At 38.4% G+C, this 25,535-nt stretch overlaps 1 protein-coding gene across 1 annotated transcript in view; it reads left to right on the top strand.

The window, feature by feature from the left end:
* The window catches only part of eys (eyes shut homolog), a 137,719-nt gene that overhangs the window by 109,905 nt on the left and 2,279 nt on the right, over positions 1 to 25,535 (top strand). The window contains exons 42-48 of the mRNA XM_069144847.1: positions 3,786 to 4,009; positions 14,356 to 14,528; positions 20,259 to 20,441; positions 21,456 to 21,622; positions 22,768 to 22,912; positions 24,847 to 25,021; positions 25,256 to 25,428. Coding sequence (XP_069000948.1) covers positions 3,786 to 4,009; positions 14,356 to 14,528; positions 20,259 to 20,441; positions 21,456 to 21,622; positions 22,768 to 22,912; positions 24,847 to 25,021; positions 25,256 to 25,428 — 1,240 coding nt within the window. The remainder of the gene's footprint in view (positions 1 to 3,785; positions 4,010 to 14,355; positions 14,529 to 20,258; positions 20,442 to 21,455; positions 21,623 to 22,767; positions 22,913 to 24,846; positions 25,022 to 25,255; positions 25,429 to 25,535) is intronic.

The following is a 25,535-nucleotide window of genomic DNA, read 5'->3' as shown; positions in this document are numbered from 1 at the left end:
TGCCAAGATGTTTCTTTTTTCCCCTTTTTTGTTAATAACGCATTAATGACACAAGCACGATCCTTCCTCCAATTAAACACCACGTTGGTGGCAGGTTAACCTTTGCCAGCTTGTGTTAGGGGGTTTAAAGATGTGATTAATGAATGTTTTTTTTTAATAGCACTTAACACCAATTAAATTCAAGTCAGGTTAAACAAAACTTAGTTTGATTTGACAGTTGGGCATTATGCAATTTTATCTAAGTTATATACAGTAGAAAACAAAAGAAATCTAAAATGAATCTAAATTTGTTGGAATACAGTAATAAAAGTTGTCCTTGGAAGTAAATGTGTGATTTTGTAAAAAAAAAATTGACTCGATCTGACATTGTGAACCAAGAGAAGAACTTGAGTGTGGTTTGAAAGTAAAGTTTCTTACATAGCCCGGTTGCAGACCTCAGAAAGATCATGGAGTTAGCTCCTTTCACTTCCAGACTGCTGAGGCTCATCAGATAGCTTAGCAGATGCCGGGGAAACATTGATCACATCTATTTCTAAAGTTGCCACATGTCAAATTATAAGTAATGTAACCCGGATTTCTTGGCCGGTTGTGTTCACCACTCACTCTGAGCTGTGGGTAATAAGCGGGCTATAGATTCTCTTTAAATAACCTTCTTTAACTGACACTAACATGGCAAGACAGTGCGCACCAACTCACAGCAGACTTCCCACTCTACTGCTGCAGGTTACTCAGACACTGTTACACTAACTGTTCGCCATCAAACAGAGGCAGGTAGGAATTCAAATGATTCATAATCAAAGAGCTACTTAAAGTTTATACATATAAATATATAAAAAAACTAAGTAATATAGTGTTAAAGTGATAATAATGATAAAAAAAAAAACTGATGCTGCAGTCCCAAAATAGTTTTCTGTCATTTCTCCAACTGAAGTAACTTTCCACAGTATATTGTACAGCTTCATAAGCAATATAAATTAGTATGGTAAACTTAAAGTAACTTAAGGATGTAATATGTGTAGTCACTAAGGTTACAGTAATTATGGGAATATTTGACTGCAGACCAGTGAAACAAGTCATGGCTTGTATCCATGGCAATTTAGGCTGGAAGCCAACATACATCAGCGAAAAGAGTTTTAAAATTTAAATATTTTTAAATTGTTCTTAAATTTTAGATTTTTACTAAAAGGAACATATTGACATATAATAAGGATATATATAGATGCCTCACTGACTTGTGCTGCCGTCAAATAAAATTCAAAAATGAGCATACGCTGCTTGTGAACTCAGGGCTGTGAGTCCACTTACAAACTCGTGAATATTACATAAGTGGGTCTTTCAAATGGACTCTTCTCATAAACATGGCAAACACACTTGAAGCCACCGTATCAGCCCATCTTCTTCCTGCAGCCCCAGCGGCCCATGGCCGGTTGTATCACATACAAATACAGTTTAGCTCATTGTAAAAGTATCCAGCCACAGCTGCTTATTTTATGAGAATCTTCTGCTTTGGTAAAGATACTTTCAGGGACCTTAACTTTGCGGTGACATTGCATACGCGTTCCTGTGAACCCTGTCATCCGTGGCTTTTTATAGGCTTTCAAATGTGAAGCAGTTATATCATTTAAAGCTTGCATTAAGCCAGCCTCCTGAATGACTATTTGATCTAACACCTCAGTGTACCTCCACTGAACACCCCCACTGCAGCTGTCCAACACTTTTCCTGCGGCGCCGTCATGCAGGACGTGGCGAACGTTACACTGGAGGGACATCAAAGACATACATTTTTGCCTGAATGCTCAAACATTGTAATGGCAGATATGAAACTGAAAATGTGGTAATTTGACCTCTTCTTGGTGTTCATCTACGTTTCAACATAACTTTGAAGATGTACAATTTCACTTTATTGAAGAACATGGAAAAATACAATGTAAACCAAAAAGACCCACATAAATAAGATTTTTTTTTTTTTTTAATTTTTAGATAAAGCATCCCATGTATGCATCCCTGTGCACCGACGTTTTTCCCCCTCAAGGACAGAACACCTGGGCATAAGCCGACCGAGTAGTGTAACTAGTTCAATGCCACGAGAAATGCAAAGATTTGCATATAGAGGAAACAAAACAACCGTTTCACAAGCACATGACACAAAACAGGAGAGCCAACTCCTCAGGATAGGACTCACCAGTCCATCTTCAGTTTAAGGACAAAGGACAAACTGGAACAAGTGTCACTAAACAGAGCAGCTAATCTATGATACTTATCAGCCTCTTGCAGTAGAGTCCTGAGATCTGCTCCCAGGAAGCTTAATACCCATCCACAATATAGGACCCTAATGGCCCACAGGATGGCCTGGTGGGTCTCACATGTGACCTCAACAACTGTCAAGGTGTTAACTATCTTACAACAAATTAAGAGCCAGGGACTCCCACCCCATCAGTTAGAACTGAAGAAGCCTTTCAAATGAAAAGTGAAACATTTTCAAGAAACTCAAGCTAGTCCAGTTGCCTTTGGATAACACTTGGATTGAACACTACTTGGATGATTGAGAATATTTACACACAGCATCCCATATTCATTTTCTCAACCGCACTTGATGTCATAGAAAATAACTATTGATGCTATCAAGCTTAAACTGGGATAGTGAGGATAGTCAGTACACAAAGTAAATCTCATTTTGGAATGAAGTGAGCCATAGAAATAGGAAATATCTTTGTTTCAGTGTTTAGTGGCCAGCCCAGTACATCTTAATTAAAGTAATCTTCATTATAGAAATTAGTATGAAAATATATTACAAAATACAGTGTAAATGATAGAACTTAATTGCATGATACAGAAAACCTCTTTGTTTTTGTTTTTTATTCTGGAATCCTATTAAAAGAATATGTAGTGCAACTGTGATAAAAGTTGATTTATCTTTCATAAAATTAATCACCATGCATGGTATTTGAATGAAAGTTATTTAAACCTTCTAAATAGAAAGTAGTATTCAATATTCATTTGAACAACTGTAGGTCACCGGGAGAATGAAATATACAATTTAATGCTAATATGGAATGATTTTTTTTTTCTACATTTCTTATGCAGCGCTACATTGGTAGCAGATACAATTATACATGTTAAATTGACCGTTATGGTAGGATACGCTGCAAGTTCACAGAATTTATCTATATTAATTCTACCCAATTACCTTGCACGTCAAGGAAAGCTTGTGGTATTTTTAAGATATTCTACTTCTCTCTCATTGTATTATCATATGGTGTCAGAAGACCTAAAAAAAAAACTTTGTTCAGTTTCTTTTTTGTGTAATTCAGTATTAATTTTTAGTCAATCAGTCAATCACACATTTAACATGGAATATAGTATCTCTAAATGCCCATGAACACTCATTTCCCCTCCTATCCTCCATCCTTTCACATGCAAATTACCAAAAAGAAGGATTGTAGGATTTAAAATAATAAATCTATGCAAACATTTAAAAAGGAAAAAAATGCTAACAGTAAAAATAAATAAACAATATTACCATAGTTTCTTGTCTTGAGGATATTTAAACCACATTAGGCCATAGAGTGTAACACTAGCTGATAGTCTAAATCTCTTTTATTCATCGTTAATATAAATTAGCATCCTGTTAATGTTATAATAGAGGTCATATATTACACACTCTGATTTTTAAAACCTGTTTTATAACTGGAAAGCATGCACTCAAGGGGAGGTATGTATTGGAGGATTTAGTGCGATTTACTCAACGGTACCATTGATCACCGGCTTTCTCACGTTTTCTGCAGGGAACCTTTGGACCCATATTTCTCGGGGATGTTTCATCCCACTGGGAGATGCATGACGGGAGTGCGAAAGGAGAGAGGAGATTCATTGGCTGTATCGGGGAACTTCAGGTCAACTCAAAGGAGATTTACCTGGTGGGAGAGGCGGTGAGAGGGAGAAATATCAAGAACTGTGACCCGCCTGTCTGCCAACACCTTCCCTGTCGTAACGGAGGAACTTGTGTCAGGTACTCGGACACCTTTTGCCCTAATTAAATATTGCTTAACCACCTATGAACTTGAAACCCACCAAGAATATAAAATACTGTCTCTAATATACAGTACAGTACAGTACAGTACTGTACTGTTATAATCATACATGGCACACAAAAGAGGACTCCAGAAATGAGCTGATTAGAAGTAGTGTTACCGGAGGAAGGAGTGTTTACTGGATACGTTTCTGCTGTGTAACCTGACGTTTCCTCCTGCCGGTGTGGCTCAATACGAACCAGGACTGTCAGAGCCGCAGTTTATCCACTGTAGGAATATATACATATTCCAGTTTAAATTGTTTTTCCAATCTATGAAAACATGAATGGAGCTGTGCACTGTGTGCTTTGAGCACACACTCAGCCAGTCAGCTAGTGAAATGACAGTTTGGCAGCTGCTTTCCCATAGCGCTGACCATTTCTTAATGCAGAGCTGTTCTCTTGTCAAGCTTATCTTATCTACATTGGACTAATTTCAGTGTGGACCTGCTCGAGGGTAACTGTGCTCAGTAAAATATTGGACTGCGTATAAGCAGAAAAATTTTATGAACTGATTATTAATCACATTAAGAAGGAAAAAAATCCTATGAATAATACTCATCACAGCATGAAGCATTTTTTAAGGATGATTTGAATTTGCAATTTCTACTATTTTAAAATTATTATTTTTTTTGTCTTCTAGCCAAAATGAACGGCATTATGAAACATTCAAGTGTTGTTGGTGAAGTTTTGAACAGGCGAGTCAGTTACGGTTGCATACCCCTGTATTTCTGCAGAAAACCCATTTATTTTTGAACTATATACAACTTTGCAAGCTGATTAATTTTTCAATGAATAGAATTTGATTTCTTAGTGAGTTTGTAACATAACACCAGTGAAATATACAATACAAAATAAATGTGCAATAGCAGAGGCTCAGGTGAAAAGGAAATTGAGGCTGCACTGGGATGGCCCCTGCTCTCCCGCAGGACAGCAATAGTTCTGTGAACAGTCAGCACATTAGGGAAGGTCAGTTATTTGTTGATCTTCCCCTGGTTTTCTTCAGCTTCCTGCTCAGTTCACCTCCGGCTGACAATTTTAGTTTTCACATTATATGACATTTAATGCAGATAAAGAAACATCTTGGCAAATGTCTGTTTCCACCAGAGGAACTTAATCTAGATCTAAAATTTTAAAGCAGCTGTAATCGATATTTTTACACTATTCATCGTTACATGACTACTTGTATGTGAAAGGCGTACTATATATTGACAAACTAATAGATTACAATTACAATTACATTTTTCAGATTAAATGGCTAAAGATATTTCACCAACTGTTTTAATTAGCATTGGTAAAAAAAAAAATATTGGAATCAAAGGTGCTAAGATGGTTTATAGCTACTGTATTTGCATCTTGGTCCGGCTAGTACAACTGCCCCCCCCCTTCCCTTCCCCCAAACGATTCTTAGTTTCAGGTGAATTTACACCAATGAAAACATAATTGTGAATAATAGTTAAAAAGAATAAGTAAAAGCAGTAGCTAAATGTCAAGAATGTGAATTTTCTTATTTTAAATAATGGACTACCCTTGAGAAGAGACTCTTTTCACAAATCCTTCTTGATCAATAAATGCAGTAAATAATTAAAGATCATTAATAGTTGTTTTTTTTATTTGGAAAACTGATAAATTGACTCCTGTCAATCTGACTCCTGTTACAAGTAAATTTGTATATGCCATTTAAGCTTTTCTTGACAAAATTTACACCATTTTTGTGAATTTTACAATATTTTCACTTCCCAGTAAAGACAAAGGCAGGCTCTCATGCTGGACTAAATATGTGAGGCTCTGTTCCTTCTTCTTTATCTAGTTTAGCTCATCAGACTGCCATCACACCCCACTTACCAGCAAAATTGCTGGTAAGTAGGGTGTGATTAACTAAGTATGCATTAACTACACATGATGCTCTATCACCTTAGGTAATTGCAGAAATCGTTGCTCTAAATGTGTTCTTCATTGTATTATGACACTATCAATTAACAGTTGCATTTTTTAAACAGGAAATGAATAAGGGCACCATGAATATTGGAATATGAATAGCACTAAGAATACCAATTAGGAGCCAGTGGCATCGTGGTCACATTGGCTTGTCATGTGCGACAGAGTGGGCCAGGCAATTTCAGTTCTCCCCTTGCAAAAGAGTTCACAGAGCTCTGCTCTTTGTGCCAGTTGCCCTGGATTGCACGACCACAACATAATAGGATGAATAAGGATTTTTTTTTTTTTTTATCATGGGTTCACTTGGGGTGATTTCAGCGCTGTCCCCTTTTCATGTGGTTGTCTGTTCATTTAGGCATGTAGAAATATCAATATTAAACCTGAGGGGATAATGGCTTGTGGCTGGTGGGTGATACATACATATTAAGTATTTCAGTGACATGAGTGTAAAAAGCCAGGCAATCAGCACCTGAAGACTGTGGCCCTCAGTATCAGCTCTGTGAGGCTTGTTATCCATGTCATTTATAAACCTCAGCAGCAGGTTGCACAGACAGTTGCCATTAGATTAAATACAGCAGATGGAGATGTTAAAACTGAAATCGTTTCTGAGAGATACACACACATAAGTACTGATCTTTAAAAAAATTTCCCCTCGGGGATTAATAAAGTATATACCTACCTACCTACCTACCTTTAACAAACAAGGACACTAGACTAAAAGAGAAGAATATATTATCATAGTAAAACATCAATATCTTTATCTATACAATCAAGACAGCTTGTAATGAGATGCAACATGTCATCATCTCCTGATTGAAAATATATAGGACTGCACAAACCTTACCATGTAATCCACACACAGATGTAGGCTACAGTTGTACTTGTGATTAGTTGTGGTGGGTGCATTTGGAAATTAAGTGACTTGCACTCCTGCTGGGGTGTCGAGGCTGATAGTATCCCTTTGTGCCTCTGTCGGTGACTGCAATGGATCAATTGTGGGAGCAGGTGGCAACATCCTGCAGGGTGTCTGTGTTTAGGGCAGGGGGGCATAGAATTGAGACCTACTGTCTATTGCACCCAGCAAGGTTCAGGTTTTGTTTAGTCTATTTTGTACGAACATGTACATTTTTAAGAGCTTGTTTTGCACTTGTACCAAAGTATGTATTGTATATTCACAGTTTTATTGAGTGTACAGATGTTTATTTTTAGGGGCAACATTTTTGAATCTGTGCATTTCCCTGTTGCTGTTTGTACAGATTTAAGAATTAGGATATTAAAAAATGCTATTATGTGAATTTAGTTATCTTTGCACAGAGTTAGGTTAGCTGTCTCCTCTTGCCACCAGTTTTTCTGCTAAACTCTTCTGACAGTAGCTTCATATTGTATTTACCTTACAAACATGAAAGTGTGTTGTCAATCATCTCATTTAACATGTGGCAAGTAAGCGAATAAGAATATATTGCCCAAAATGTCAAACAACTTATTTAAGGTGAAATTGCGAACTTGCTCGCTGTACAGTTGATGAGAGCTGATAAGGGAATTGAGAGTGACCCAAAACCCTAAATTTGTTGGCCATTAAACCCAAAACTGATTTAGCTGAAAGGCACTGAACGGAGGGTAACTGCAGCCTCGGACAATAATTCTCTGTGGGTCTGCCACTTGGAGGGACACCTTTCTCATAAACGTCTTGATTTATTATATATAAAGATATTGATTACAGCTGCTTTAGTGTTTTCATCAGAACGTGAGCTTGTGGGATCTCATTGAAGTAAAAGAAAACAGATTGATACACAGATAAAGATATAAATAGATCCACCTCTGTTACTGAGTAGGGGACAGACATACAGTATATTCACACTCAGAGTGGAGATCTTTTTTTTTTTTTTGCTAATTGGCTGCAGTAGAGAAGGCACCTTACTCGTTCGGTGATGGTCCAGCTTCCATGGCACACAATCCTCCACTTAACGGTGAATGCTCCATTTCACTGGCTGCAGGTGTTCTTCACGAAGAAACTGAAGCCAATTTTATCTTAATCAGAGTTCCAGCTATACTAGTTTCAAATAACTCAAGGCCTGAGAAACAATTATTTTAATTCACCATGAGAAACAAACACAGCTACCATCCTGTGTGCAGTTGCAGTCCCTGAAGAATATTTCCTGAGAAAACTTGCTCATTACGGAGTTTATTGCATTTGTGTCTTTGAATTTTGGAGGACAAGCACATTCAAAACAACTGTGAGAGGGTGTTTTTTTAGCCAAATGATATTTAAAAGTTATTTTTACATGTACGTATACATTTGCTTGGCTAAAAAATGAGTCTCTGTGTGACCTTGACATACTTAGAAGTAACTGATAATAATGACATTATTATTAAAATGTGGACAAGTTGCACACAACTCAATAAAGAAACCTGCAGAAACAGTCCATATGTCTGCAAGTTTTCTAATAGTTACAGCCAGATTTTTGTATTTAGACCTCTGACTCCAATGACATACAACAGAAAGAGATTTAATCGTGGTGTGTCTATTTCTGTGAATTTTTTAAGTATTGGGTTGGCCATTACTTTCTTGTTATCAACTGAATTAATTAATTAATTAAGAACAAAAACAAGAATGTGTTAATTAGTTTCCTAGTACTTTCTGACTCTTGCTTGTGGCATGCCAAGCCCAGTGGTTCTGATTGAAAGTCTCTCTTTTAAAAATGGGCCACAAAAAAGTTGTAGTTTTTTTGTAAAAGGATAAGAAAGTTCCCGCTACTGACGTTTTAGCAGATGCTACTGAAGCAGGAATACATTTGTTGTTGACTGTGGACAGATTTGGTGCTCCAGTGGCACAAGTATTTACAGCAGCCAGACAGAACATGTGGGATTGACTTAAAATAATCTGCAATGGCTATGTTCATTGTAATATACATGCCACGCATGATGTAGGCCACTGATGTGTGTTTTGACAAGAATATAAAACTATATTTTGGGAGGATTGGAAAAAGTAGGAGTTGTCATATTTTAGGACAAAATAATTACATCTTCATGGTATTGTATTTAGTTTTTAAAGGGAGAGAGTGCCAGTGTAATGGTCTCCGCTGCAGTGCTAGCCTTAATTTTGCTCGACTAGCCACGTGTTTTGAAGTCTGTTTATTGTGAGTCTCTCAGAGATAGTCAACGGTCAAACTTATTCCTTAGCTAAGTTTGACCTGCAGGAGTTTTAATGGCTCGTCTAACATGTTGCTTCGTCGGAGGAGGCAATGTATTTACTGCAGAAATGAAGCAGGGAGAAAATCTGCCAAACAGACAGGAATTATGGCTGCTATGGATGATGAGTTCAAAAAGACAGTCTGAAAAAAGCTAACTGTCAGAGAAAATCGCATTGAGAGCTTGACAGGAGACAGTGTGAGGAAGTGACTGATAGATAAGATACACAAATGTGGGTTTTACACACAGGTGTATCTTATTTTTCACCGACACAAGGAAAAACAGCTTCATTAGGACTCTTTTCTCCTTGGATTAATGCTATCCCAGGAAAACTTTCCCATCATGCCAAAAGAAAAAAAGGTTGATTATGCCCACTTGCAATATATGCACTAAAAAGGGTGATCCATTACTTCTTAGTTGGTTTGTACTTCTAGGGTAATTAATGAGGTAGTCTGGCTTTTTTTATTTAAATTTGCCTATTTTTATAACTTGTTTGGATAAAACTTCTACAAGACTAAACCTAAAACTAAATTTTATGTTCAAATTCATCTCGCCTGAGACAGTCGGGAGCTCATCTTCCAAAAAGCTTGAGAAACCACATATGTTATACATTGTATACCGCGGTGTACTGTTGGGAAGATATTTTGGCATGGAAAAGTAGATATTTCCCAAGGGTAGTATACTGAAGAGGGTTTGATTTTGGAATTTTGTTTAACTGTATGTTAGTTTGTAATGATATCTTAAAATGAATTAGTAGACAAAACTGCACCTTGTAAACATTATAAAATGTAAAAGACTTGGTAATTTTTTGTAATCAGTACAGTGCAAGTCTTTTTTTTTTTTTACTGCAATATAAGCATCCAAATCAGAGATGAGGCACAAAAAAAATATTCTGTGATGGTGAGAAAACAAAACATAAGAGTAATTAGACTTGATGGAACCAATCAAAGACTAGAGCTGATTAAGTAAATGTGTCATGTGTGTGCAGGCAGATGTTCATCCTATGCAGGTGGCTTTTTCTGAAAACATGTGTTCCCCAGTTTTTCACTCACAGGTCTACAACACACAGTTTGTTTGAGTCACAGCATCTCTGATGCACATGTTAAAATATAAGCTTCTTGTCTTATTGTTAATTGATCGGCTGTTTGTCAGCGTAACAAGTTAGAGGTTGGTGGGACTTTTAAGAGTCACTCACCTGTCATTTGAAATGTGGGTCTGTAGTCGATTTGTCACCTGTTCAGTTAAGAGTGTGGTGTTTGTCGAAATACAAAGACAGTCTCAGTTGAAACATTTGCAGTGGAGAGCACATTGTCTGGCACACGGTCCTTACTCCTTTATGTCCTGTATCTGAGTTTTATTGAACGTCGAACAAGTAGCTGCTGGTTAAAGAGTTATTTGCTCATCAGAAATACAGATATGTCAAGAAATCTTGATATATGTAACACAACTTTATTTCTGAGAAACGGAGAAAGTGCATTCAGTTTATTAAAGGACAATATTCTGAGTTATACGAAATATTTTTTATTTTCAGATCCTGTCAGGAGTTTAGAAATATATAATGAAACTTGACTAAATACACTGGCATATTTAAAAAGCATGGAGTTTAAAACATGCCGATGTACTTTAAAAAGTATCAAAGAAAAGCACAGCTTTCTGCTGAGTGCACTGTGTTCTAGGTTGGACCGGAGAAATATTGACTGATCCCAAGAGAAAAGTTCCCTCACGCTTTATACCCCCTCCCTATAAGGATTTTATTTCAAAGAATCCTCTTTGTATGCGTTTCTATGGCAGTATGTTTCAAAAGACTCTGTGATGGAGACTTAACAGACATCACCCTTCTTCACCGCCAAGGAAATGTTTGCACGGGTGCCTGGAAGAGGTCAGAGAAATGTTGAACAGTCATCTGTTCAAACATGAGTCTGAGTACGTCAGGTGAATGCCATGTTTAAATTTCTCTTCAACCCTTTGCTCATAATAAAATTCAAATTACAAATAATTGAGTGAGGGACAAGTCGCCTTTTAAATTATTTTCCCTCCCACCCACAAAGAATCATAGTGTCTGTAGTATAAAGTGTCCAATTGGCTCTTTATAATGCTGGAAAGCAAATGGCATTTCAGTACCAAAGCAGTTCGTCTCTATAAATAATATCTGCTAAACCCAGTGGTCCTTTCTATTTTAACAAAGGCTGAAGTGGGCTAAATGCTTTCATCCAGAGAACTGAAGACTTCATGGCAGTTAAGCTTCATCAGTACATTACTGAAGAAGTGTATTTGCATACCAACAAGCACTTGAAAAGAAGTGGTCTGTAAATAACTTACAAGGAATGAAATTTGAGAAATACATGTGACTGCACAGCTTATTGTTCTAGTTGACAGGGATATCATAAGATAACCGGTCAATTATTCATCATTTTATCTGGTATTTATTATATTAAAAATGTATGTCTTCTTTAATAATTTATGTGCTATGTGCCATAGCGGTGCTGTTTTGAATGGCGTCAGATATAATTAACATTTTCAAATTAGCATGCAAACATTTCTACAATTTGGTAATCAAAGTGATTGCCTCGGGCAAATTAAAATAACCTTTTGTCACCCCACACGTCATGTTTGTGATTAAGCCAATTGAAACTCAAGTGTTTTCGACCGTGTTCTTTCCCCTGCTCTGTCTACTCTTTACCTTTGTGGAGGCAAAAATATCTGCTGCCTGTTTTTACTGCTTATACACAAGTCATTCAATAATTCATTTTAATGGTTTATATTCCCTTAAACAGGTTAACTCTTTGCTTTATTGTTTCTTTAATGCTTTTAAGGAGCAACATTTTCTCTAAAAAAAGGCAAAAGGATGTCTTCACACACAACTGATTTTTCCCTTTCCGTTTAATTGTGAGCTGCTTTCAGAGCAAGAGAATTATTGTTTACTCAGAGAGGGTAGTGAATTGTTTTGTGGTCAATATTCTTTTATATACAAATATGTAACTAGATAAATACATCCTCAACTAAGCCACAAAACTCCACATAAATGGAAGTTTAGGATTTATTTTGGCAGGAAATACATGTGGGGATGTCATAACTTTAAGCATTTACATCAACGAGAGGATTGAATTTAATTTGTTTACCTGTCCTACTAGCTATTTTCTATACTCTCTTTTCCTGTTCAGAGCTGTGGAGTGCTGAATCCTAGTCTATCCCAGCAGAACACAAAGACAGACAAACATATTTACACCTACACTTACTTGCCACTTCATTAGGTACATTCAGTCAACTGCTCATTAAAGCAAATATTTCATTAGTCAAAAATTGTCCGAAACGCAACACAATTAGGCACGTATGGGCATCATGGTCAAAAAGATCTGCTGAAGTTGAAACTAAGAATCAGAATGGGGAGGAAAGGTGTCTCGGGTTTGGAGAGATTTGGCTGAAATTTTAAAACCATCCAGTGAGCAGTGGTGTTCTTGGTAAAAAGAAAAGCCTTATTAATAAGCAGAGGCCAGAGAAGAATGCCCAGACTGGTTCTAGCTGACAGAGGCAAAAGTAACTCAAGTAACCCTTCGTTACATGTAAGGTCTGCAGAAGAGCATCTCACAGCACATCAAACCTTCAGGCAGATGGCCAACGGCAGGGTTGAGCATCATTTGAATGCAGCCTACCTGGGTATTGTTGGTGACCATGTCCATCCCTTGATGACCACAGCAGGATAACCTGCCATGTCACAAAGCGGATAGCATCTGGTTACTTAAAAATCACAATGAGTTCACTGTATTCAAACGGCCTCCACAGTCAGCAGATCTCAATCCAATAGCGCATCATTGGGATGTGGGAGAAATGGAGATCCGCATCATGACAGTGCTGCCTCCAAATCTGCAGCAACGATGTGATGCTATCATGTCAATATAGATCAAAATCTCTGAGGAATGTTTCTAGCGCCTCGTTAAATCTATGCAACGAAGAATGAAGGCAGTTCTGAAGGCAAATGGGGGTCCAACCTGGTGCTGGTTGGCGCACTTAATGAAGTGGCCAGTGAGTGTAAACTCCCTCTGAGTAATTCAGGATCTACACTTCAAAGAACCTGTATGTTTTTTGACTGTGGGGAGAAACTGACACTTCTGGAGAAAAACCCAGTCTTTGGGTGTCACCAAGATTTTAACACGAACAAGTGCTATTGCAAGAGACAAATTAGCATCACTCACAGCACCAAATCAACACGGCTACACCAGGAGGTGCAGTGCCATTAAATATTTGATTCTTCCTCTTGCAGTTTGACAAAGACTTTAAAAAGAACAAAGCCTCTTCTGTTCAGTGTATGACATTTTCCATCTTTGACTGCTATTTTAAAAATAATGGTCACTTGGCAGCGGCAGTCTGCAGCTGTATATCATATCTGCCTTAAAAAGTCTTGAAGTTGAGCAGCAAGTACAAAATCATGCACTAGAAATTTTTGCATCATACGGCATTCTTTTGTATCTCAATGTCATATTTAACAATGTTCAACTTTGATGACAGAATGTAAATATTTCATTTCCAAAAGCCATTTTCTCAAGGAGCAAAATAGATCCTTCAGTGCTGCTGCTCAAAACACATTATTAATTTATAGATATGAAACCCCACCAATGCTTCCTCTAGCTGATATTTTACCTTTCAGAGTTGTGCACATCTTAGAGCATTTCATGAAGTCCCTGTCTGGATATCACTTTGCATGCTAGATCACCCTCCTCTTCTTGCCAAGGGAGGATGCACACGCATAGGAATCGAGGAAATAAGACATAAAAAATCTTGTACAAATTCTGGTTATACGTTTTCTGACATGCTACTAATCATCTGCTTTCTGCTGTTGTTTTTCAGTGCGTTTGCCTTCACCAAAAGATTTTTGAAGTAACGTCTGCCTCAGCTGTAGCTTCTAAGATGAATAAATCTACAACAGGATTCATAGTTTTCTCCACCACTATCTGTACAGTCACTCACATTGTGTCTCAGCAAATCTCATACATCAAAAGTATTCCGTCAGGCCGGACACATTACATTTACTCTGAACATCTTTTCAAATCAGGCAGCTGTTTTAGCCTCACTCCTCTCCTTGTGTGTTCTGTAAGCAGCTGTGCAAGCATTACGTTTATTTGTCCATTTTCACCGTTGGCTTCGTGATGTCTCTACACATGTAGTGATGCCGAGGACTGGTTCTGCGAATGCCCCCAACTATACACAGGCCGGCTGTGCCAACTCTCCGCCTGCGAGCGCAACCCCTGCAGTCATGGAGCCACATGCATCCCAAAGTCACCATTGGAGGCTGTTTGTCTCTGCCCCTACGGAAGACAAGGTCTACTGTGCGACCAACGTGAGTGTTGCACAAAACATCTTCACACAGAACAATCCAGTGCAGATTTAACAGCTTTAATAAGAGACTGATCTGAAAACAGTTAGTGAATGAGAGCCTTGAGCAGCTGGTAAAATCAGATTCTGTGTTTAAATAAAGGGATTAATGAAACTAAATTCTGCTGAAAAAGGCAGAAATCTATTCCTCCAGCAACGGAGTCAAATAATCAAAGCAAAACTTGTGGCTGCTTCGCTGAATATTCCAAAGGAGTTTGTAAGAAAAGTTTATAAGATCTATAATTTCAGCAGTGTGAATCAGAATTTTTTTTCTTAACATGTCAGGCTTTGGCTGTACCTTAGCGAGGTGTTACCAGAACTGTTAATAGTATTAATGATTTCTTCTATTGTTTACAGTAGAAACAAAAAGACTTAGGGCATTATTTTCAAAGCGGTGTAAAGCTGGTCGGATTCAAACGTATTTGCAATTGGTACCAGCAATTTTCTTCGCACTTGCAAAGTTGTTATTTTCATGGCTGAAAATGTACCCGCCTGCACCAAGAAGGGTGGAATGGCACAAAAGGGGTGTGCCGTTAAAGACGCGCTCGTGCAGTGCAATTATGGTGGCAATCTTAAGGGGAATTTACGCTGGCATTTCCGTCAGCTGAAACCAGGTCTAATTGCAATGCAGACTACCGAGGGCTATTTTTGTGGGACACATGAACAGACCTATCCAAAATCCCACAGACAGGTTTGTGGATGTCCTACGTATTTAATCTCACTTACATAATTAATTAAAACAGCCTTTAATGCAACCTTCCAATTCAGTTAATCATATAAAGATTAAACGGACTCCTTTCTATTAAATTTGATGTGAATCAGGTAGTTGGCCCGTGTCATGACGCAGCAGCTAATCTCAGCCATAAAATATAAAAGGCAACTCAGGTTAACAACAAATTAATTGCACTTAAATTACACATAAAGGAGTAACAATTCAAAGGTCTTTTTATCTACTCATCTGGTTTATTAATCTAGCCAGCTGTGCAAGAACTCGGAGTATGACACTGCGTCATTTACACACAAAAAGTTCAGGACAATTTAGTAATGCAAGCCTAGGTCATTTAATTAATGATTGGAAAGTAAATTAGGCAAACTCGAAGCTCCCGATGCAGTTTAATTATTAACACCACAACATAAGTAACTTTTGGAGAACATTGCTCTTTATCAGTATTGTTAATAAATGAATTGCATTGAGGGCTTTAGGTATGTTTCATTTACCTACGCTCACTCCTCAGCGTCATTCCAGCACCTGATTTCAGTATATTGGATGAGTGTTCCACAATCTCCGGATCAAAATTTATACTTGCCCAATAATAATTCTGACTATACAAGGTAATTTGTGCTTAGTACTATTTTTTAAATGCTAGCATGCTCACATGCTAAAGTAAGATGGTGAATATGGTACCTGCTGAACATTGCAATAATACCATTTTCACTGTTTGCATGTCCGTAGCTCAAAGCGCAACATTACCTGCAGGCACCGAGAGCTAACGTGTAAAGTAGTCTTATTTGTTCACACCAAAGTTTGGCACGTTCTATTACTATATTGCTGCAGAATTACCTAGAAATGATAACAAATAATAACTTTTTATACTGTAATGTTTCATGTGAAGTTTGATGTGCTTAGTTTCCAAGCAGTAATGCCATAAAGAACAGGGCTTCACAGGTCTGGGTCCTCAGAAACAAAAGGTTTTGCTTGACTAAACTGACTGTAGCAGCAGCAGGGTGCTTGGCATATAAGTGGCTCAGCCATGCCACAGCCCCTGTCAGAATCTCAGCACCCACATGCCAAACAGAGAAATCTAACCTTCCAGTTTCACACTAAGTACATGGCTGACATTTGAATTTTAATCCTGATAACATCAGATAAGATCAGAGTTAAAACTGATCACTCCTGAGGTCCCCTGCCTCCTGGGGCTTTTTTTTGTACTTGGTACTTGTTGCACTTTTCTTGTGGTGCCATAAGCAAAACACTAACAGTAATAGCATAGTCGCCTGGTTGTATTTTTTTTCTCTGTTTAAGAAAAAGCTTAAGTTGTTTGTCTACCAGGGCAGATGAAAGAGCAATATGATTTTTTTTTTTTAAATGTAATATTTTCAGTTCTTGGTTCCAATGTGCACTTTAATAGATAAGGTGGTCTGTGAACAAGCAGGAAATGCAGGAAAGGGAAGACTGGGAAGAGATGCTGGAATGCCTCGAGAGTTGAGCTCATGAAACATTAATGAATATTTAAGATGTCTTCACTCAGAAATATTAATCACCTACCTTTGCACACAAGTTGGCCATACCTCCTGTTAAAGAAAAAAGAAATGAATCGAGGAAAAAACAATATACTGCATTTGAAATATACATACAATATACTCTTGGTATAGCACAACTTCTTCCAGACTTTCTTTCATGTAGCCATAGTGTCTGTCTTAAATATGAGTGTAGTTTTGAAATCCTCAAGCCAGTGGTTGTGACTGTCATTTTAATTTCAAATGTATCCAGTCAGGGGAGGATGTGTGATAGGTCTGAAAGCACAAAGCAAGAAAAACGTATCAAGAAAAATAAACCTGACACTGGTTTGACATCGTCACGCAATGAAAACAACCAATTGTAGACATGCAGTTACATAATGCAGTCTATTTTTAGTGCATTATAATTTGCAGTCGTATTTACAAAGTTTGTGCATCCCTGGTCAAATTACATACAGACAGTAAATAAACGAGACTTTCATCAAATGTTAATGCTCTGTTACTTTTAACCAGCTAGCAATCTTTCTTTTGTTGATGGAGGAAACTCTTTCTTGCAGCTCATCAGGTTCTGAGATATTTTATGCTGTTTTTCACACACAGTATGTTTAAAAATCTACCCACCGATTTTCACTGATGTGCAAGTCAGGAGACTGTGATGGCCATTCAAAGATTTTCAGCTTGAGTTCATGGTGGATTTGGAGGGCTGCTTTGTTGTCGATCGTTGTCCTGTTGTAGAAGCAAGCGTCTTTTCAGTTTCACTTTCATCAGAACTGGCTGATATTTAGTGGAATCCTTTCTTCCCTCTATCCGTGCACTGTTTGCCAGTGGCTGCCACACAAGCCCAAAGCAGAATATTTATATCAGCATGATATTTACATCCTGGTAGGCAAGGTGTTGTTTTTTTCATCTGATGCTGCTCCCTTTTCTTCAAACATATTTTTGGTGATTTTAACCAGAGTTCATTTTTAACTTCATCTTTTCACAGAACTTGTTTCCAATACCACTCTGTCTTATCCAGATGTTGCTTTGCGTACATTAGACCCTGACTTTTGCGTTGATGTTGCTGTGAAGGTTTCTTTCCGATGACTCGTTCATGTAGACCCTGCTCGTGCATCAACGCTGCACAGCATCTGCTAAACCTTTCCACAGATTTACTGCATTCATATGAGGATTTTTGGCTTTATCTTTCTACCCTGCAGATGTGCAGTTTTATCTTAAAGTTTTGCAGATCTTGTCTTGACTTCTAAAGTTTCCTTTAACTGCCATTTCTTAATGACATTTCAGACAGTGGAAATTGCAAGCCAGAAGCGCTTTGATATCTTTTTATAGCCTTCCGTGACTTCCGAGGCATCAATTAGCTTCATTTTCAGATTCTCAGTCAGTGGCTTAGAGCATGGTTGTTGAGTGTTACCACAAGGTTTGAAGTGTCAGAGCATGTATCAGCACAGGCGTTGTTATCAGCTGACAATTATGAATTTGTGCCTTAGAAGTCCAAATGAGTCCATTAATGTCTAACAAGAAGGAAGTTCTGAGACTTTACAAATAGAAGAGTGCCCCAGACTTTTGCACACACCCTAAATAATGCTTAACTATTTACATTCAAAAACAAACAAAAACAAAAAACAAAACAAAAAAACGTACATTCACATTTGAAGATGGACAATATTTTAATGTCTGTTTTCAGCTTGGGTTACAGTGCTTTACTTCTTTCTTTTTTTTTAAAAAAGCTCAACAAAATCTGTAATTTACTCAGGGGTGCCTTCATTTGTGCATTTTATACAATCGATTTTCAAGGGCTTCAGTGTTTGTGCTTAAACATTGAGCAGCATTGTTTTGGCCGTTAGTGCTTTGGTTTAGTATTGATTCGGTGAAGCTTTTATAAACGTTTCATAGTTCTGAGATTGAAAATATCTATGAGTATACTTTACACAGTATCTGTATTTAACTGAGGAGAAGTGTTGTTTTCCCAGCTTCTCTTTAATTGCCAAGATGCACACAGTATATACATGCAGTTTTATGTCAGAATTCATTTCACAACCCGGTGCTGTATGTCACTCTGTTTTTCTCCAGATGCTCTTGTCAGTTTGCACCACATTACACAAATACACAGCAAAGTGGAAATGCTCTGTAATGTTATTAGACAGAGTGTGGTGCTATAATCCATAGATGGATGCATTTCATGGAGGCAATCCATAAGCCTCTTTGTTAATAATCTGCTCAGTAACGACTCGTTACATTCACCAGCACTTAGACGGGGAGTTTTACTTGAATAATTACGTGGGGTGGACGCAAAATCAACAGCATATGCAAAATCAAAACTGTGACCTTCAAAGTAAAGACTTTTTCAACACTTCTGTGACAGTATGGCTACATGTTGAACAATATAACTCAGGAATTAAAGCAAAGCTGTTTCTGGTTTAAATAGATAAATCAAATGGATTCTATGTTTATTTCTACATATATAAATATTAGATTTTAAAAGGCACTTAAAGTAAGTTTTATGAATTAATCAGTTTCAATAAAATCCTGATTAGATTATGTTAACAGGTTTTAAGTAATTTGAATATTTCAGTCTACAAAAGGTCTGATACTTCATTGCTTTCACAGTAGACGCAAGGTTGTTGATGTTGTGTATGTGGTCTGAATGAGGTCAAAGAACTTTTCTGTTATTACAGAGCTAAAAGGTCATCATGTATAAGATCAAATCAAAAAGCTGCAGCTGTTTATCAATGTGGCTATTCAATGAAGCAGTAGGCAAATACAGCTCTAGCAGGCTCGAGATGATAGCAGAAGCATTTGCAGCTTTATTAATAATTTATCAGCCAAACAGAGCTGAGGGCAGTCGCACAGGGGTGTTCTGAACCCCTCCTAGCCATCGCCTGTGGCTGCAGAGGAATATGCAAGATGTTTCCCGTGACAAAGAGCGGTTTTGTGTTTGAATCCTCACTACTATAAAGAAAAACAAATAAAATATAGCTGCGTGTAATTTTCAATGAGCGTGGGCAAATTTCCATCGAGTCCCCTGTGTGAAATCAAGTAGATGGGTACGCTGAGATGGAATACAAGAGAGAGCATTATTGAGTCAACCATGTGTTCTGAATAAGTAAACTTGAGATCGTAATTGAATATCATTGGGATTATTGCGCTACCACTGTGAGCATTGGGTATGAAGTGCAGCTTGCCTGCCAGAATCCTTCCTAAACAGCTACTAATGAAAATAGAATAGGACTGAAGAGGTGGTAGTATTTGAAAACAGGTCATCATCTAATAGCATCAGAAGAGAAAATATTTCACCGACCCTTGCTCTGTAATGTGGGGCAATAGTGCCATCTTTTGGTATCCTGTGAGGGAGATGATGAATCACACCTCTCACTTTAACTAAGACCACCTAACAGACATATGAATATGATCATTTAAATATGTTGTAAATGTTGTTGTTTTTTTGTTTTTGTTACAGCCATCAATATAACTCGTGCCAGGTTCAGTGGAAGCGATGAGTTTGGTTACACCTCCTTTGTAGCCTACTCCTCCATCCCGAGCCTCAGTTACTTTTATGAGTTCAAGTTGAAGTTCACACTCGCAAACAATTCATCTGCTGTCAAAGACAACCTCATGCTGTTCGCTGGACATAAAGGACATGGTGAGCTCAATCCTGACATCCACATGGAAATTTACAATTCTAGTGAGATGTCCCCTTTGTTGGATTTTAGTTGTCAAACTTAATCTAGGAGTTCAAAAGAAACTAAATGTTGGGGATGGTAATGTGTTATCTAATAGATTTCCACTCTCCTCTGAGATACTCTTATCAAGACAGTTCCCCAAGGAGTTTCTTTCTCTGCAGATTGTGAGACATTAATAATGAGTTTTTCCACAGTTGAACTTTTAGTTGATTTCCAGCTAAATTGTTCATGTTCCTGGCTTTCAAAAGGAGCATGTTACTCTCCTAAAACAAACACATGCGCCGAGGTTCTTGAAAGTATTAAAGTTAATTGTATTGAACAGACTTTGAGGTGGAGGTGTGCACTGTCAGCAGCCGTCACATTAAGTTAGGATCTCCTCTCTGTGGGGGTCAGATTTGGTCGCAGGTAACTGCTGTGCCGTTGTCACCAGCATATTTGATCAAAAAAAGAAGAAATAGAAATGAAAAGAAAAACCACAAGATCTCGTGGATCTTCTGCACTTTCTCTTTAGAGAACATTTCATCAAGGTGCAGGCAAAACAAAACAAAACAAGAGCAATATGAATAATGAAACACTTGTCAGAGGAGTGAGCAGTTCTGTAAGAATGGTTCACAGGCACAAAATAAGAATAGATGAATATGAACAATTCATATGTTAATTGCTTTAATGAAGTGGTACCTTTGATCTGCACCATCAAGAAATGTAGCCTTCTTAATAATTCAATTGCTGTGATCAAGTTAAATGGAATTAAACATGCAGAAAGGCAAAGTATAACGTTACATAAAAACACATTGTAATCTAAAATTCAACATTAGGCAAACCAATGTATCATTTATTCCAATTGTTTGTTATAGATGTAGTACTGAAAGCAGAACACTTTTTGTTTGAGTTTGTGTTTCAGGGTGTTTAACTGCTTTATTATTATATCTCCTGAGTCTTCTGTACTAATGGCTAACTTTCTGGATATTTTGTAGGCAGTGATGGTGATGACTTCCTCGTTTTGGGACTTCGAAGTGGGAGAGTTTTACACAAATTCAACCTCGGATCAGGGATAGCAGCCATAGTTAGTGATCGACTCAACCACCAGATCAGCATCCACACTGTCACGTTTGGAAGGTCCAAGAAAACAGGATGGCTGAAGGTGAGTGGATGATGAGAAGTGTCTTTTCATTTTTTTTTGCAAAAGATGAGAATAACTTTCTATACCTTCATACAGACACAGACACAGTTGGGTGATAACAAAGTAAACCAGCTAGTAAAGTTGCGGACTGCCCTGAGCCATCACAGGAGCTTTAATGCTCCAGACATCATCTTTCTTAAACAGTATTTCCAATCCAAGGGGTTCAGGATTACTGAGCGATACATTTTTAGGAAGTCAACAAATAATTTAAGAGATAAAAACTGGAAGAAAATCTAATTCTTGTACACAAAATAATTTGTAACAGTTATTTTTTTCCAGCATTTTGTTTTTTTCCTGTTAAATCTTGAATGATTTCATGTTTTCAGTCATCCGAAAAGTCTTCATATTAAACAATTCGAGAAGGAGATTTAACTTTTTGGTTAAGCTCAAGTCCACCTATAACCTATGATAAGGTGTCCCGGGTCGACGCTGATTGTTTTTTCTTTTTTTATTCTGGCTCATCTTTACGTACATTAAGTTCCCGTACAACAAAATCCATCTGACCAGATGGAGTAAACAATAGAAAAAGTCCATATAAAGACAAACTGAATGAATAATAGACTAATGGAGAAGTACAGAAAGAAGGGATGTAACAATGACAAACATCATTCTTCTCATTTAATTAGCTTTTCCTCTCGTGTCCAACGGCAGAAAGTTAAGATATACCGTGCACATTGAAACAAACACTGCAGATGTCTGGTATGAGTATTAAAGGCTGGTATGTGGTGCTGTAGCGAGGTGAGAGTTTTCTTGGACCACGTCAGGTTTCTTTCACCAACATTTTCAGGCCGATCATCAGGTCGAACGGGATGTTTGCATCATCTGAAATGCGGTTGAAAGGTCAGCGGGTAGTGGGATGCTATCAAGACAGTAAAAGGTCGCGATCCCTGGCAAATCAGGGCCTCAAGGAGGTCTGTTCAGAGGCCACAACGTGGGAGTATAGTCGCCACTGCGGCTATTAAGTGGACACCGACTGAATAAGTGATCAATCCGAGGTCATAGATTTTGCCAACTTTGGCAGATTGCTAAATAAATTGTGCTCCCACACTGACGCCTACAGATGTTCGACTCCAGCTTGAATATTGACATTTTGCTCTCTTTCTCAGGTTGATGGGCAACGTAACAGGACAGGATTGTCTCCCGGACCTCTGGTGGGCCTCAATGTCTTCAACCAGCTCTTTGTGGGAGGATATAATGAATACACCCCTGAACTCCTGCCACTTGGCTCCAGGTTCCGTCAGGGCTTTCAGGGTAGGACTTCTACGTCTTTACTACAACTGCTATCAGCAGTCAGAACATCGGGGCTTGGGAGTTTCTCCCCTCTCTTTGTAAGCAGAAGAGAAACTGTGTAAAGAAAAGGGAGTTAGAGGCTCGGACTGTGTATGAGGCCAGAACAGAGCTCTGAGGTTGATTGTATCTGCGCCCTGTAATCGCTTCACAACTCATACAGTGCGCTGTGTGTAAATCCATTCCGCTGCTGATAAGTCACTTTAACAAGGGTGCTATCCAAATAATCTTTGTCATCATCAAGATCTTTTATGCTTTCTCTCGGGTGACCTCATGTAGGAATGTATTCTGGAGAGCATTCATTGCGCCTGCTAATGTGCGGAGCTGCGGAGCAAAATTGCCATAACCGTAATGATGACAACAGCTATGAATATCATCATAACCATATTCAGCAGTCTCTGCACTACAGCACTGAGGCTTGTTATTGTAAAATGTCATGGCTGATCCATTTGGGGTAAACAAAAGCATTTTACTTTGAAGGACTGAAGCGATTCTGTGTTTGCTGATTTATCATCATATAATTCATTTTTCTGCTCACCAAATAACCCCTCAAAAATCAAATCAGCCTGGATAAAGCATTAGTTCGCCCATGCTGTATCAGACTGTCACTGTCCCCTGTGCTGGCGAGCACTACCTGAGCCGGGCAACACCGGTGGAACCATAACCTTTCTACTCGGGATGTAATGAGAACTCATGAGCGTCTAATCAGATCTGTGTGACCTTCCTCGAGCCCTAATCATGATGGCTGGCAGTGAACACACTGATAATGCACTTCACTCCCAGTTATCAACAGATCCACACTCCCCTGTGGAAAGATGGAAGAGGGGGCTGTGTGGGTGCTAGAGGGGGTTGGGGGAGGGAGGGGGGATCAGTCATTCTATTTAAGCTGTTGATCAAATAATCTGAATTGGGGAAGTTTGTGTTTGTTGAGCTGGTCTATTAGAAACTCCGATTTTATACTTCTTTGATGCAGATATTTTCTATTAGATTTGCCAAAAGATCTGGAGGGCGATTTCTTCTTCCTGAACTCAAAATTATTTTTTTCTTTAATTTAAGAAAATGTTTTTTCTCCCACACATGTCACTTTTAAGTGTTTTTTCTCTGACAGGTATACTTACTAGACTTAGCTCCTCTGGTTTCTTGACTCTCGTACCAGACGTGATGATGTGCACTGCTAAAACAAAAACAACCATCTTTTCCAATCTTCTTTCCGAATCTACCTCTCTTCTCGACGTTCTGTGTTTGCAGAACCGCCACCATCACTTGCGTCTGCCAAGTAGACAGCATCATGTCATGAATATTCATGAATGAGCATGACATTTCCCCTGCATCCTGTTTATGCCAATGACTAATGCAGCAGAGAGAAGGGAGTCTGCAGATGACTGGGAGGGTTGTGTTCAGGCCTTATATTTATAGAAGGCCCGGTGCTCCGCAGGTACCGGCTAAAGCAAATATTGTCTTAAAAAAATGTAATTATGAAAGCAAATGGCAAATATGATTAAGGAGATGCGTGATGTCAGGGGAAGAAATTGGGATTTTAAAAACTCAGGCATCTTTGATGTGAAATAAAGAGACTTCAAATTCAAGAGTTAACATCTTATAAAGATGTAAGTTTATGTTTCCTGATATGAAACCCTGTGTAATCACCTGATGAAATAAACAACCATCAAATAAATTCATTTCAAGCACTGCACACATTGAGAGAGGTGGTTTCCTTTGTACTGGCCTTATTTGAGTTGGAAAGAAATCTCACTCAGATTATAGTATGTACATCTTTTGATCTTCATACAAGGACAGTAAGGCATGTTATGTTCTCATCTCATAATTTCCTATCAGAGAAATAAACGATATCCTTCCGACATACATTTTGGCTGTTAATGTGTTTCTTCTTTTCAAAGGGTGCATTTTTGACGTGCAGTTTCGCACGAGAAGGGACAGAATGTTCCAGATAATGGGACAGCCTGCGGGTCACCCAGCCTTCGGGCGCAGTGTGGGTCAGTGTGGCGTCTCCCCCTGTGTCCATGTTCAGTGCAGGAACGGAGGGACATGTGTGGACTCCGGCTCATCTGTGTAGTAAGTGAAAATGAGAATATATATTAGGATTCATATTCCTGATTATTTTTTAATGACTCTGGCCATGAATAACACATGTAGGCCTCACGGCCGAGTGTGCTTCAGTACATGTATATTTACTTTGTGAACAGACATCAATATCAAACCGAAAATCAGTTACACAGGTCAACTGTAGTGAAAGGAAATGACAGTATTCACAAGCTTTACACGGTGTCTGACTGCGTCCGTCTGCAGTTGCCAGTGCCCATTTGGATGGAAGGGAGCGCTCTGCTCTGAGACCGTGTCTGTGTGTGATGCCGAGCACAGCCCCCCTCCGCTGTGTGCCCATGGCTCCACCTGCATCCCTCTACCGGTCGGATATACCTGCCAGTGCCCTCTGGGGACTGTGGGACTCTACTGCGAGAAAGGTTGCATCACCGACCCTCTGAACCACAACTGCATATGTTTAATTCAATTTTATTTTTTTAATAAGACAAGACTTCACCATTCAATTATTTAACTGCTACACTGCTTT

The sequence above is a fragment of the Embiotoca jacksoni genome, unplaced genomic scaffold (assembly GCF_022577435.1).
Source record: "Embiotoca jacksoni isolate LCO1_2020_lvr unplaced genomic scaffold, fEmbJac1.0.p SCAF_12, whole genome shotgun sequence".
NCBI classification, from domain to species: domain Eukaryota; kingdom Metazoa; phylum Chordata; class Actinopteri; family Embiotocidae; genus Embiotoca; species Embiotoca jacksoni.
Note: the sequence above shows the minus strand (reverse complement) of the source record. Positions and strands in the feature narration are given on the sequence as shown.